This window comes from Chinchilla lanigera, unplaced genomic scaffold (assembly GCF_000276665.1).
Source record: "Chinchilla lanigera isolate Chin_1 unplaced genomic scaffold, ChiLan1.0 scaffold00020, whole genome shotgun sequence".
Taxonomy (NCBI): Eukaryota; Metazoa; Chordata; class Mammalia; order Rodentia; family Chinchillidae; genus Chinchilla; species Chinchilla lanigera.
Window position 1 is genome coordinate 20199795 of NW_004955421.1, and position 15579 is coordinate 20215373.

Genomic DNA, 15579 nt, shown 5'->3' on the forward strand with positions numbered 1-15579 from the left:
TTTTCAGGCCCACATCCTGTGATGTGAAGTGGTGTTGAACTCAGACAGCTAAATGGCATTTTATCTGTGCATCTCAGGAACTTGATTTATTGTAATATATAATAAGCTTATTTAAAAAATTGTCATTTCCCCTTAATTACAGGTAGAATATATATTCTATATAGCAGGTGTGTAGTCAATATGAAGAAAAAAGCTAACCAGCTACCCATAATAGCCTTCTTTTACCACTTGCCAGAGTTAATACTTCGGTGTATTTCATTCTAGATGGATGCTAAGTCTACATATGGTATATGTATATAAGGGCATTTCTTTAATGATCTGTATTTAGGAGTATAGCAAGCTTTCCCCCTTCTTAATAATATACTATTACTGTCCTTACCAGGTGAAAGAATCATAGCTTTTGTTTAAACCTGAAATGGTTTTTCTCTGATTATAAATCATCATTGTAAAGAATGCAGCTAGTATCAAAACTATAAAGAAAGAAATAAAAATCATTTGAATCCCTATTCTCCATAGATAACTACTGTGGATGTTGGCTTTATGTCATTTTAAACTTTTAAAAGGCATTTATAACAATATTTTCTAAAGTTTGCCAAGAAGTGATGCATTCTAGTTTGTAACATGGATATGTTTTGACTTTTATCTTTTAAATACGTTCTGGTGATTTTCTTTCAAAAACCCTGCCTGCTCATCTAAAGTCTGAAGTCTCATGATGTTAAATACCAGGCAGGTGACAGTGACATTGACGACAAGAATAGCTTTGGTTAAAGATAGTCATTCTCATCACCATCACTTAAGCATCAGATTAAAGCTCCTAGCTTTCCTGGAGGGTGTATGTATCCCCAGGAGAATTCCTTCCCTTTTCAAAATGGAATAGCCACAAAAATGCCAGAGTAGGCATGATGTTAAAAATACTCTTGTAATGTGTTCCTGGAAACAATAATGTATTTCTTGATAAGGGTTTGTGTTGTACAAGTAGTTGTATTGGTCACAATGTATTGAATGGTACACTTGAGACTTCAGTATTTCACTGTATTTAAATTTTACCCTGCCTCAAAAAGAAACTGCAAACTAATACTAGGTACCTTACTGCTATGCCTGCTGAAGAGTGTAATGGCCACGATACCAGTGTCTGCAGCTTACTTTGAAATGTGTTAAAAAAATAAGATGCAAGATGGATGGAGAAATATGTCATAAAATATCATACAGCAAAGTGTGAACAGCTGGAGAATCTAGGTAGGGATTGTGTGGATATTTACTATACTAATTATTCCACTTTTCTGTGTGATTGGAAATGTTAACAGTGAAATACGTGGGAGGAAATCCCAGTAATGAGGTCCTGTGTGCAGAGGTAAAGCATAGCCTCTGCATACTCTTTCTGGCTTAAAAATCATAGGTCCACATCTTGTCAGCTGTGTGACTTTGGGAAACTCACTTACGTTTGTCAGGCTGTTTGTTAAGCGGAGATAATCAGTGCACTTACCACACATCTTGTTTCTTTGCATGTGTCTGACCAACACTGTGATTATGATTTCACAGTGCAAACGGAGTGGAGTATAAATGAATGGCCATATGTGGAGGCCTGCTATGTGCCTGGCACTTTGCTTTGGTCATTTACAGGGTATTGAGGCAGTCTCATCTGTCTCCTGCTGTGCATGCCCTTCAATAGGAACTCCCACACTAGAGAAGGCGTGAGGGGCATGATGGAAAAAAAGAAAGCTGGAGAGTGGCTTCATTAAGTGTGACAGAACCTCTCCCTGACTCTGGATCGCTGCTGGTTTGGTGTCTCCTTTGAACTAGGAGGGCCTTCAGTGGACAGGTGACATCTGCTTTGTTAGACTCCAAAGCATTCCCAAGTCAGTATTAATTTAGTTGATTTGTCGTGATTGCTCCCTTTGCATAAGGACAGGGTGGACTATCTTGTTTTTAGCTTTTGGACAGGTGTCCTCGGAGATTCTTCTAGGCAGTGAGGTCTGCACCCCTCCCCACAGTTAAAACATTTTTATGCATCATGACAGACTGTCCCATCTCGTGCTGGGAGGCAAAGAAAAGGGGTCAGGAACCTGGAAGAGGCTGCAGCTGGATTTAAGGACACCAGCACTGAGGAACAGAAGGAGGGAATTTCAGATATTTTCATTACTTTCAGTTGTCCACGCTACTAGAAACTAAAGTGGAAAACAGAAAAAGTATTAAGAGAGTGCCTTAACCCATTGAGACCACTATAACAAAATGTGGTGCGTAGACTGTGATTTATAAACAACAGATTTATTTCTGGAGGCTGAGAAGTTCAAGATAAAAACTAATTAAATGTCCAGTATGGACCTGCTTTTTGGTGCATAGATGGAGACTTCTAGCTGTGTCCTCAAGTGATATAACCTCTTTGTGACGTGACTCCTTTTATAAGAGCACTAATCCCACTTATGATGGCTTTCCTCCGTCTTCCAAAGCCACCGCCTTCTTATACTGACACCTTATAGGTCAGGATTTCTGTCGGAATTGCCGTGGAACACACACTTTGAGTACAAACTATGAGGTGTAGAACAAATGTTAGCCACGTTTTGAAAAGACAGTGAGCGGTCTGTGGCTAGAAGTCAGTTTGTGTACTAGCAGCTTTCCAGCCGTGGTAGTGACGTGTGAATCTTGAGTGTAAATTTCTTGAAATGGTTGGGGTTTCAGAGAGTGTCTTAATATCAGACTGCTTGATTATCAAGTACGAAACAGAGCTTGGTTTCTCTGCCGCACTCGTACCATATTGGATAGCTACTTAAAAATTCAAATGCCTTTCCCTTCCCTTCACATTCTTTCTTTTTCAGTTGTTGCAGCTGAAGATCAACCCCAGGGCCCTGTGCCTTGAATTTCCTCCGAGTTTAGCATGAGTGGTAGCTCCTGAATATATTCCTGTATTGCTTGATGGTTACAATCCTAAACTCAATTCAGAATTTTAAAAAAAGAATCATTTTTTTCTCCAAGAGATAAAAGCATACTGACTTGTTGATTTGTTCATCCCCATTTGTAACACATGGCCTGGCCTCTCCCAGTACGAGCTGCAGCTCAAACCAGGCTTTGAAAAATAAGACGTAGAGAATATGATGGAGACAGCGTGAATGCTCAAAGCAACCTGCACATTGTTGGGAAAACAATCCGAGAAAGCAGGTCCACCTTTGTGGCTTCGGAGGTTAGGTGCGTGGCTTTCCAGTGAGTGCTCTGCTTCACGGGGTTTGGAGCGGTAAGTTTGTGTTTCGGAGAGGTTCTGAGGGACAGTGAGCGGAGGGTGGAATTTGAAGTCAAAACTGATCTTTGTGGCTGTTGAAACTGAGAGTAGTTACCTAAGATGAAGTTGAATACGCAAATTAAGTGTCTGGGTAGCACTAATGGGAAGGAAAGGAGAAAAAGAGATTAAGGAGAGAAACAGTGATGTTACTGTTGCCAAGCTACTAGATGTAAAAATCCCTAGAAGAGTAAAGCACAGCTGGAGATGTGTCTTTGAGGGTGTTTCCCATGGCGTGTGGGAGAGCAGGTGAAGGTGAGGGGCAGCTGTGAATGTGTGTGGCCCCGTGCAGTAGGCCGGGGTGCAGGTGGAACAACTGTGGAAAAAGGAGGAAGCCCACTAGCACAGTGCTGTCTGCCTGTCTGATTCCTTGCTGCCAGGACGGAGCAGCTCTCCTTGCCAGTGCCCTCCTGCTGCGATGTTCCTGGCTTACCGCAGAGTTGACGGTGGTGCAGCCGGCCTACCCCAGACAGGAAGCTCTGGCACGGTCAAGTCTTTCCTCCTTTCAGTTGACTTTCTCAGCTATTTTTGTCATAGCTGTGGAAAGCTAACACAGAAGTCAAGAATTAGCGTGAAGACAAAGGGAAAAGTTAACTATTTCTCCAGCCTTCACAACCCTTGAAAGCCAAATGTAAACTCTGCCTAGCTCACGAATACTGCATGGTTTCCTTCTCCAGGATGTGCTCTAAAATCACTATCGTGTTTAAAATTCAAGCAGTGGACTTAGATTTCAGACACAATGAATGGATCAGGACAGGCAATAAAAGAGCAAGACACTGCAGTTTAAAACTAGTGCAGTTTGAATGCGACATCGCAAATTATGCTGGACCGCAATAGATGTGTGGACCGCAATAGATGTGTGTATCTTGGGCAGTTGTTTCTGAAATTTGTCCTATCTCTTAGGGTAGGTCATTCCTTCTTTTTACTTAACTCCAGTATATCATCAACCACTGTACAAATGTGAGTTTGTCTTGCATTTGGAAAAGAATCTTTATTTTTAAAAAGTTAATATGTGTATTACAGAAAACAAAAACACAAGCAAAGAACAAAGTTATTCAGACTCATAAGCAGCTTAGTTGGATGGGGGGATGATCAAGGTTCCATGCATACATCCACAACACACCATTAGGTGTGACTGAGTTTGTGCTACCTGTGTACAAACTTTAAAATGAAAAATAAAAAGCTCTGGGTTCCTTTTTATGGCAATATCATCAAGCTGTTGTTTGAAATTCTCTGTAGCACTTGAATGATAGATTGAATTCTGAATATGTGCTTATTTGCTAAATGGAAATAGTAAGATACATACCTTGTAGTTGCTGCAGCTAAACAATTGGTTCTTTTGAACCTCACCTCTTGAGAAGCTTTGTTAGAAGTCCTACTTGAGAATTAGCTTTTCTGATTGGGGTTCTATTTAAACCACGATGGTAAAATTATTACTTATCTTAAAAGCATTAAATGTATAAAACAAAGATGATCAATGTTTTTCTATTTATATGCTACACTTTAAAGTCATAAACTCTAATTTACAGGTTTACTGAAAATATGAAATAACAAATTTGTGACACTGGAGTGCTGAGTGCTGGCATGCTTTCCTGGTTTATTTAAAGTGGTGTGATCGTGATTTCTAATTTTAATAGGTAACTAAGAAAACCAAACAAATAGAACCCGAAAAGCACAGTGCAGTATCTTGTCTTCGCTGTTTACCTCTCCATGTTTGTGTTCCCAGCCCTGTCTGCCATAAAAATGAAGAAAAAAAAGCCTTACAAAATTTTCTTTTAAAATACTGGAGATTGAACCGAAGGGCTTTGCACTGAACTGTGTATCCAACCCTTTTATTTATTTATTTATTATTCTGAGGGAGGATCTTACTTAAATTTTCCAGACTGGACTTGAACTTGCTCTCTTCCTTCCTCAGTGTCCCAGAGTATGGGGATTATAGGGTGTACCGTCACCTCTGGCTGTGAATTATTTTTTTCAAACATGTCCAAATGTTGATAGACCTTTAGATTGCTTCCAGTGTTTCACCATCATAATTATACTGTGGTGAAAAATCTTTGTTTTTGTAGTCTACATTCATAGAAATCAGATTGATCAACCAAAGGATTTTCTGAGAACATTGAACAGATAAGTCTCCTGATTGTCTTAGAACATCCCAAGCATTTTGGGATGGGTGTGATTTTTTTCTTTTTCCCCCAGCATCCAGGAACCCGTATCCAGCCCTATTCCTTGATTTGCTTTGGGCTCAGGAGTCTGTGCAGGGAATTTGAATCCAGTTTGACTTCCCAGCGCGCCTGCCTGGAGAGTAGGTCTTCGTCAGGAGCAGGGCTAACTCGTCAGAGAGTGAAGTGTTCCAGAGAGATCATCTGTGTGTGCTGGAGGAGAGGACTGGGTGGCAGGGATGCGAGCTCTGAGGGTGCGCAGTTCTCAGGTTTAGTGTGAGGCCGGACCTGACTGAGCCAGAGTCCTTCCCAAGGTGTGCATTCTCTGGGACATGTCACTGGGGGCCCTGTCTCTAGGGGCTTAGTTACTTTATTTTAGGATCCCCTCTGAAAGAACCCACCCCCAAGAAGCTGATCTGGCTCTGTTGTGGAGGGGGCAGCACCTAGAGGAAATTTTGGTCAGGAGACCGTGGGCAGCAGAATGATGGTGGTCTACAGACAGAGGGCACAGATGACAGGCCGTAGCTACCCGGGATAGGAACATGTCTTACCGGTGGAGTGGCCGAGAGAGGAATTGATTTAAATAGGAAGAATCAGAAAAAGGCATGATCTCCAAATAGCAGTAATATTCTTGTAAAAGTAAAAACATTTTAAAGAATTGATGCTACCAGGAACTACTTTGTACATATATTTTAAATTTCATGATCATTCTGCTTGGCTGTGAAGTGTTTGTTCCCACCAATAGAAGGAAAGTGGGGCAAATTCATGGCAGTTATGGGTATTGCATATCTCCCTGTTCCTCCCTGGTTGTGGGGGGTGGGTGATCGAAGTGCAAAGTGCATATGTACCAATTCCCCAAGATGAGTGTAGTTATTAAGTATTGCAAATATCTACTAATAAAAAAATTTTAAAAGACAGACAAGAGAATCCCGCTTTATTTCTTTTTATGGAGAAGCTTCCAGTTGTCTGCAGCTAAAGGAGGGCTATCTGTTTGTCCAGGACTGGTCTTTGAGTCACTTAGAAAAGTTTCAGAGCTGTTCACGCTTCGCCTGCAAACATTGTGGGCCCAGCCATCAGCTCTCTGCCACCATGTGTGCTGATTAATCCTTTGTCACCTTGGTTAAGTTAGAACACATTGCCCAGAGTTCCCTTCCCTGTATAATTTTGGGCTGCAGTTGGCCGAAGGAGGAATCTGCACAGCATGCAGAATGTCACAGGTAGCCTCAGAAGTTCACTGTGCTTCACTAGGTGGTGATAGTTGGGACGATGCTGGCACAGGGGCTGTCGTGCCCTTGTTCTCTCCTCTATGCCCAGCAGTTTTTCCACTCGCAGACGCTGCTCGTCACTCCAGACTCAGATTCGTCCTGCACAGCTCCTCCTTTGCCTTCCCTTTTCACATCTGTAGGTGCTGCTTCCACTGCCTGGCTGTCTGGGGAGCCCTCCGATGTTCTGACTCCCACTTTCAGATCATCCCTTTCTCACAGTTGTGTAAGATTTAATTTCTATCATAAATCTCTCAGCCATAACTTTGAGCGGCTGTGCTTCTCTAATTGAACACTGACTCATGTCCTTGCTTTGAAAATCCTGGGGAAAAAAATGATTTTTCCATAGCGACTTTACCTCCCCTTCAAGTGTACCATGAATGCATTGGAAATGCTTTCAGTGTTTGGAAATGCTTTTCATTTTCCGCGACTTTCTTCAGGAACTGTTGAAGTTACAGATGTTTTTCTATCAGTGTGTACCATAGCATTAATCTGTATAAAACATAGTGGACATGTCTTCTTCTGAAGAAACTTGTTTTTGGTGAAAAATTATTATTTCTCCAAGTGGCTTCATTTGTAAATGATTTGTTTAATGTCCTGTAGTTGCAACTTTATAGTATTAGAAATCTTTAATTAGCTACAGATGCTTGAATAAGATCGCACGGTTGTTTTTGCCATCAGTTTCAGAAGGATCTGTCTTTAAGCTTTCTTCTAGAAAGACATCTTTTAATCTAGTTCACACAACATGGTTGGTTTGTTAGTATTAAGCTGCATTCAAAGAGCAAGTTTATGTCTAAATTGGTTTATCAATATTAAAATGCATAAAAAGAACAGGATCATACCTTTTACTGAGATGCAAAAATAAGATACTACAACTGAATTGAGTGTTTCTAGAGGTAATTTTTATTTAGCTTTAAAAATTTTATCACCAACAAAGTATGTATTAATGGTTATAAAAGCAATAAATAACACCAGTGATAAGGGTAAAATAGTAGGTTAATTTTTATCATAGCTTTTAATGAGACCTATAATGTAGTAATAAATAGTATTTTTAAGAGAAAGGCAATATGAAACAATGATTTCATAGTTCAATTGAGAAATTTTCATAGAGACTGAAATGAATACTATTTTCTTGAAAACATAAGCATTTTTGTGCTAAGATGACATTATTTGTAAAATAAATAAACTGTTCACAGTGGCATGATTATGCATACACATTATCTGAATGGAAGAATTATTTTTGATAATGTGGAACTAATTGGATACTATACTTAACAGGAAAATTTAGATTTAAAACTTGCATAAAAGCCTTAGTAGTAAAGGATTTCTTAACGTGAAATAATGTCCCCCTGAATAACTTGCTATTTCCATTACAAAATCCCTGTCCTAGAAAGCGTCTTATTTCCATCTTTTACTTGTATTTGAAAGTCACTATTTTAAATATGTACAAAGAAGTCTCTGATGAGCAACAGTCTTATGGGAAGCCAAGGATCTGTAATCTAATTCAATCAAGTGATGTGACCAGTGACGGAATGGTTTATTCTTAGGTCTTAGAACTTGGAGTCTCTGTCCAAAGTTGATGAGCCCACATCAAGTATGTGGGAAGTTAGAATAATTGTTTCCATCTCACAGTTGTCATTGGGTATTGGGAAAGAATAATCACAGTATCACAACAAGCTAGTTACAACCTGAGGAAATACCTATCGAGCTATAGAAGATATTATAGTAACTGTTTCGGAGTTTGGATTCAGGAGTCATAATGAAAGCACGGAAATTAGCTCATTTCCTTTGGGAAATTGATACTTAGGCCTGTCACTTATCTTCCTATAATTTTGTTCTTTTATAAAAGTTTGTTTTTCCATAATATCTTTCAAGTCTTCTCTTGCCTTCCCCTCTCCCTTCTGTTTGCCTTCTGGTAATAGGTAAATCTGAAATGCTGAAATACATTTTAACAGTCTCAATTAGGGTTCTATCAAACCTGATGAAAGGTGATCGCCATGCTAGAAATTACACAATGCAACTCTGCTGAAAACTGGATATTCCAATTTTGCTCCAGTCAGTGAACCATAGAAATTACAGTTTCCACAACAAGTCCAGTGTTATTGACTTGAAATAGATGATCATTGTGGTAGTCATCTCACTGCAGTGCCTGTACATGGTGCTGTTTTGCATTTAGGAAAGTATTATATTTTGCAAGAGCAATACTGAATAAAAGCCAGCTGGGACATACAAATGCTTGGTTCATCAGTAAACTGTTTTCAGAATGGTAGCTGAAACTAACTTCTTGGTATTCTTGATTAACATTCTCACACAATTACTGTAGTCTCGATTGTGGTTCTGAACCACGTCTTGTGAACATTATTTTGCATAAGTATATAATTTCAGAGTGCCATCTCTGAAACACAGAGCAAATCATTTTTACAAATCTTGCCTGATTAAAAACATTTATTTATTCTTCTTATGTTGTGCTTTTAATGAATTTAACTTTGTTAGATTTAACAATGAATCCAAGAATATTTGCTATGCAGCATGAGACTTGGGAGACTGTAAAATCTGGTATAAAACTGTATTATAATTAGAATAACATTTGTGGTAAAGAATGAGAGGCAAACACAACACATTAGAGTAAATGAGACCGTGTGTAGGGTTTTATTTAGGTTTTAAAGGCTGTAAATATTGTTCTTAAAAGTAATATGGTATTTGAGAGTCTTACACTTTTTTGTCAGTTTACTAAATACATCTTACAGTGCTTTTTCTCCTAATATGTTAAAAAATTATAACTTTTTCCAATAAAACAGTGGAAACCTGACCAGGAGTACATACTGTCCATTATCAGAAACTCCCTGGAAAAGGAACAAAATGCAGTGTGTGTTTTGCACATTTAGGCTGCTCCATGTAAGAGTAGCATTTAAGAGTAAGTACCTTAGAGTAACACCAACTCACTGTCCAATGATATGGTTAGTAATGTGTATGTGTAATACATTTCTTTGTAAAATCCATTAGAGTAGGATTCTCCCTTCTCTTTAGCTTATTATCCTAAAGTATGGTTAAATCAAATTTGAGAAGAAAGTTGAATTTCATAAATGGGGCATTCTTTTATAATTCTGTAGGATAAGGCAGGAGATAATGTTTTTTCCAAAGGGAAATCTGATCTTTAAATAAAATGGCAACAGTGACATTAAGTGGAATCAATTTGGTAAATACTGAATGAAGAGCCTGTCACTGTTGTGCAGGATTTGGCCACTTTCCTTAACCTTGAATAAATTTGAATTAAGTTACTCTGTGACCAGTTCCCTCAAGAGGAGAAAACTTGCTTTACTTTGGCTTCTCACTTGCTAGAGTGGTTTAGTACTTGAGGTGATTTTTGTGACTTTATTCTCGGACTGGAGCCTGAGTTCCAGAAGATATGCAGAGATTGCTTAACCTTTTTCTATTCACCCTGATGGGTGGGGCTGGGGTTTTAGTTCCCTGGTGGAGCCCTTGCCTTGCAGACCTTAGGCCCTGAGTTCAACTCCTAGCACTGCAATAAAAGCAAAGTGGAACTGTGATCCTAATATTGAGTTCACTGTCCAGTGTTTGCTTCATCTACCACATGGATGTCCAAGCATGTGGCTTATCTAGGCTGCCTTGAGGAAAGAGGAATTTTCTTTGGCTCCATATAAAATATATGATATAGGTAATGTATATAAATGAAATTTCCATTTATGTATATGTATATGTATTTATTTTGAGACAGGGTCTCATTATGTAGCTCAGGCTGACCTCGAACTTGCCGTGATGATCCTCCTACCTCAACCTCCTGAGTGCTGGGATTACCAGCATGTAACGCCACGCCTGGCTCCTTTTTTATTTTAACGTACTAACTTGTTTAACAAAATCATAAACACAAGTTTAGTAATTAAATAAGAAAGTGTAGACATTTGTGTAATAATAATAAACGCCTGCCGTCACAGGTACACACATATCTAGGTGGGTTGCAATACTCCATTAAGAATCACTGTTTTACTTGCCGAGTCACACAGGTACAGGTAACCTCCTAGGATGCATAGGTTTCCATCACAGTCTGCCCTGGAGCACTGTGTGATGGCGTTGTGAACAGTATCACTGCACATCTCATACTGTTAGAAGTTAACTTCTTTTAGGGACACATTACTTGCTGTCTAGGGCCACGTGCTTGGTTATCACTTCCATGCCATGGAGTCCATTGGAGATGAGGTCAGATGGTAACAAGAGTCATTGATAACTCTTTATCGAAGCCATAGCCATTTCTGTGTCTTGATGGTTAGTAACCAAAGCTGATCACAGCCTAGGGCGTACCAGTTAGCAGTGCCCAGTTAGGTGTGCTGTCTGGCTTTTAAATTGTGCCACGGGGGAGCTTGGACAGGAGGGCGTCTCTTCCCTGGATGGCATGGATGTGAAAAAGATAATGGCAATGGAATGCTAGTTAGCCATTTAAAGGATTTTATGTTATCACAGCTAAACATTTGAGTAGACAGCAGAGAGTATACACTTGGTGTCTTCCTATATACCATTTTCTGGTAGTTGCTGGCAATAATTATAATGATGATAGCTATCATATTTTAATTGTTTTTAATGTGCCAGGCATGGAGATAATCATGTTAAGTACTATATTTTATTTATCATATTGGTCTAGATTTCACCTCTACACAGAGGCATGCTACTTTTACCTTTCTAAATGTCAGTGTTTTCTACAAAGAAGACAGTAGGTATCTGAGTTGTAGGGTTTTTTTATTTCTTTGCTTTGCAGTGGTGGCAGTGGAGCCCAGGACCTCAGGCAGGCAAGGCACATGCTCTACACTGAGCTGCACCCCCAGCCCTAGATCCTTGTTTTTACTACTGTTCTTACATGAGTTTCTGATAATGAGGAGTGAGCATAGCTGTCTTCTACTCAGCTCGATGGGAACCGCTTTATTATAAGTCATGGTTAACTGATGATGAGATGTTTCATGTCCAAAGCATAAAGCATGGTCCGAGTGTGTAGAGGGTTGTGCTTTAAGAAGGAACTGTGTTTCTGGGAGGAAGGTGGCCCTGGATGTCTGAGTATAAACGCATGTAGGAGAAAAGAAGACAACCCGTGAAGACTGTGACCGAGTTTTGGTGCTGTAAGAGCATCAGTGGCCTTGTGAGCCAGTGGGAAAATCCTCCATAGCTCCTTGTTACCTGAAGGAGGACACTTTTTGTGCTTCCTCCAGTTTTAATCTTTGCCTGCCTGCTTCTGAGTAACGAGGATGTAGTGACAGTGATAGCGGAAATACCAGTGCTTAGAGATCTCTCACCTCACATGAGTTAGGGGAGATACCAGTGGATGTTAGGTTTTTCTTTAACCATCTCTGAAATGATTGTTTTGATTCCTTGTAATATACAGAGGTAATAAATTAACTCATTGATCATGGCAGTGACTAATGATACGTATGATTTCTCAGGCTGTGGTGTAGAGCATCCTCGTGGACTGTGTCATTTCTTAAAACAACCCTTATCACCTGTTCTCAGGAAACTGAGTCTCAGAGACATTAAGTACCTCGCCTAATGTTGCACACAGGTGAGGCATAAAGGTCACACTGAGCCCTGGATCTGAAGATTCTGAAACTGTGAGCTGAGCCAGAAAGCCTTAGCACCCCAATAGAAGACTGTCAGATTGAGTTCCCTGATTTTAAACAAGCATGACCCCAAAACGTGATACTAGCTGTGGCCTTTGAAGATGTGCATATTTTGGGCTTATTAAACATACTTGTTTTAGTTCTCTCACCGCTTGCTCTCTCCCCTTCTCCCTGTCTCCCCCTCGCCTCTTCTTTTCTTCCTTCATCCCCCGCCCCAACTTTCCTGTCTGCCAGATGTCTCACTTATCACTGGGTTGTTTCGTACACCCAGCTCACTGCTCGGCTCACAAAGGTACTTGAGTTTATAGCTGTGTTCTGAAAGGTCAAGAATGAACAGTGCTCGTTCTGTCTTTTGTTGAGTGTGAGAAACAAATATTCCACAGCTATGTTCCCCCAGGGTATTTGTTTCTTATCTTGCCAATATTGGGCCAGGGATGTAGCTCAGCAGCACAGTGCCTGCCTGGCAAGTACAAGGTACTGAGTTCAATTCCCGGTACCAAGAAGCAGAAAATATTGCTTGCTTTGTTTTAATCCATTTCTTCATTTCTTTTCCCTTCCCTGGACCTGTCAATACATAGAATAACTGCTTAGAAAACTGCTGGTTTCTAAGAACACAGTTATTAAATATGACCTTTGTGTCTATTCTGTAAACCTCTCCCCTTCCCAACCTGGTCTTTCCTTTTACGTGTCCCGTGGCTGACAGACAGCTAGTTGGCTCCTCTGCCTGGCAGGTTGGTGTCCCTGTCACGTGGCCTTGTCATTGCACAGTGAAGCTAATGCTGCCATCCTGGGTTTACCTCGCATCTTTTGACGCACTCAGAAGAGCAAGGGAGCACACGCCCTGCTTCTCCTAGGGACTTGCTCTTGGCTGATTAAACGGGCAGGAAGGTTTGCGTGTTCTTGGTGAACAAGCTTTGTATTTAGGCACACTGACGATTTTTGAAGTTTTGTGTTCCCTTTATTTTCGAAGTTGATTTGAGGGCACTTTTACCTGGTATTTGGAAGTTTTATATCATTACTGCTGTCTTTGTTGCTTATGAAAAAAAAACAAATGAGGAGAATGAATTTAAAATCAACTACGAACTCTTCTTTTTCAGATGCAAAAGAGATTGTTCTGAAAGCTCAGATCTTAGCTGGAGGAAGAGGAAAAGGCGTCTTCAATAGTGGCCTGAAAGGAGGTGTTCATTTAACAAAAGAGTGAGTCTGGGGGTTTTAATTCCTTGTCTTTGAGCCACATGATGTGGAGGGTCTTGCTGAAGACTCAAGGCCCGCTGAGGAGTGGTGGGGGCTGTGGAGGAGCAGGCCCTAGCAAGGAGAGGAGACCGGTTATCCGTAGCGGCTCCAGGAATGCCCCGGATTTCCTTCTGCTCTCTTAAAAGGTTTGTTCTCCCCTAATCAAGGGAAATTTTCTACTTCTCTCCCATGCAATAAGCAATTTGTCGTAAATGTTGGAAGTGATACTACTTGCAAGTGAAACACCGCTGTCTAACGTCACTTCCGTTACAGCACCTAGAGTAGCTCCACATTACCAGGGGCGTCTCCCCAGTAGTCTGTGCCTGCTTCCTCTGAGGCAGTCTTCAATGTTATCTCCCAACTCTGAACGTTTTCCTCATATCCCTGGTCATGTATACACCCTTCATTGTTTACTTTAACCTTCATCCTCCTGCTTACTCCTCGCATTGTTTAATATTTCCCAAATTGTCCATTCTCCAGCGTTTATTCAGTTCTTGTCGAACTCTGCTATATGTCTCAGCACTGCTTCCCTGTGATGATTATAACAGCGTGGGGGTGAGCATGGCAGGGATCGCAAGCGTCTGATATTTCTTGCCTGCATTACTCACTTGTATTTTGTACAGTGCTGGGCACATAGTATGTGAGTGCAGAGCGCTGGGTTCTGGGAGTGGGGGGTGCGCCTTGAGCAGTGTAGACATGGAGATCTTATACTCTGCTGAAAATGATTTTCAACAAACTGATTTTCTTTTCTCTTTTCTCCCTCTCAGCCCCAAAGTTGTGGGACAGTTGGCTAAACAGATGATTGGGTATAACCTAGCAACAAAACAAACTCCGAAAGAAGGTGTGAAAGTTAACAAGGTAATATGGATGCTTTTAGTCCTTTTCTTCATGTTTTTTTTTATAAAAAAGAAAACCATACCTCAGTTTTGACAGCATCTAATGAAGCTGCTCCTTGGCAATTTGCCATTTAATTATTTAAGCCTCACACGATCTGTGTAGCAAATGGTGTGCCTTTGAGGAGAAATAAAAAGCCTTCTGTAATTGTGGTGTTGTATGTATTATTGTTTGCAGTTAGTAAAAGTGAGTCGGGGTGAGTAAGCAGTAGTTTTCCCGTGTCGAACACAGGTACATTCTGAGTTTAAAGCTGTAAAGGGCTTGGTAAAATGGCCTTATACTAAGTAATGGGCACTTCTTCTACCCTTTTGGCCCCACCTTCGGTTGTGCAGATCAGAATTGCCTGTTGTGCTTTCTTCAAGTGCCCCTAAACCAGTGGTGGTGAACCTACGGCACATGTACTGCAGCCGGTTGGCTGTGACGATTGAAAGCGCTAAAAGGTTCACCATCACTACCCTATGCCATAACTGAAGATTTTGAGCTACCCTTATTACTGGGAGTACATTGTATAGTCTGCTGGGGCACTCAATGTGATGAGGGTTGTACACATGCGTATACCCACATGCACAACATACACACACAAAGTGGAGCTCAGAGAAAAGTGGCCCGCCTCAACCATGAACCTCTGAATGGCACAGCTGAGACCGTGACCTGCCTCTCTACCAGTTTTCTCACCTGTGCAGTCTCCCTTCATGCATGGCAGCAACAGCTTCATTTGCAGGACCCAGTATAAAGTAAGCAGGAAGGGACCCTTGTTCAAATTTCAGGATAGCTGTAGTGAAAATGGTTTCAGGAATAGCTCCATCGGGAGATCCAGTGAGCCAGATGTAGGGAGTCATGCTTAGAAGGCCCTGTTCCAATAGTAATTTAGGGCCCCACTTTTTGGGGTAAGTAGCTGTCTGTTTTATTGACACAGATTGATGGTCTCTGTCATTATGCCATGCTTATCGGACACAGTATTTTTCTGTTTATACTTTTCAGAAACAGAATTCTGTGGAAAACTCTTGACATGACTTAAAAACAATCACTAGGTAACCCTCAGTGTACTGCGATAGTGTCTACCGTAGCCCATTTAAGGACACTAAGTTGGAGGGACACTGGAATACCGACAGGACATCAGCTCTGTCTCACTAAACTTCTGTAAA

General features: G+C 40.7%; 1 protein-coding gene across 1 annotated transcript in view; it reads left to right on the top strand.

Annotated features, from left to right (window-relative positions):
- Suclg2 (succinate-CoA ligase, GDP-forming, beta subunit) overlaps window positions 1-15579 on the top strand; it is a 260864-nt gene that overhangs the window by 110324 nt on the left and 134961 nt on the right. The window contains exons 3-4 of the mRNA XM_005383819.2: window positions 13405-13504; window positions 14308-14398. Coding sequence (XP_005383876.1) covers window positions 13405-13504; window positions 14308-14398 — 191 coding nt within the window. The remainder of the gene's footprint in view (window positions 1-13404; window positions 13505-14307; window positions 14399-15579) is intronic.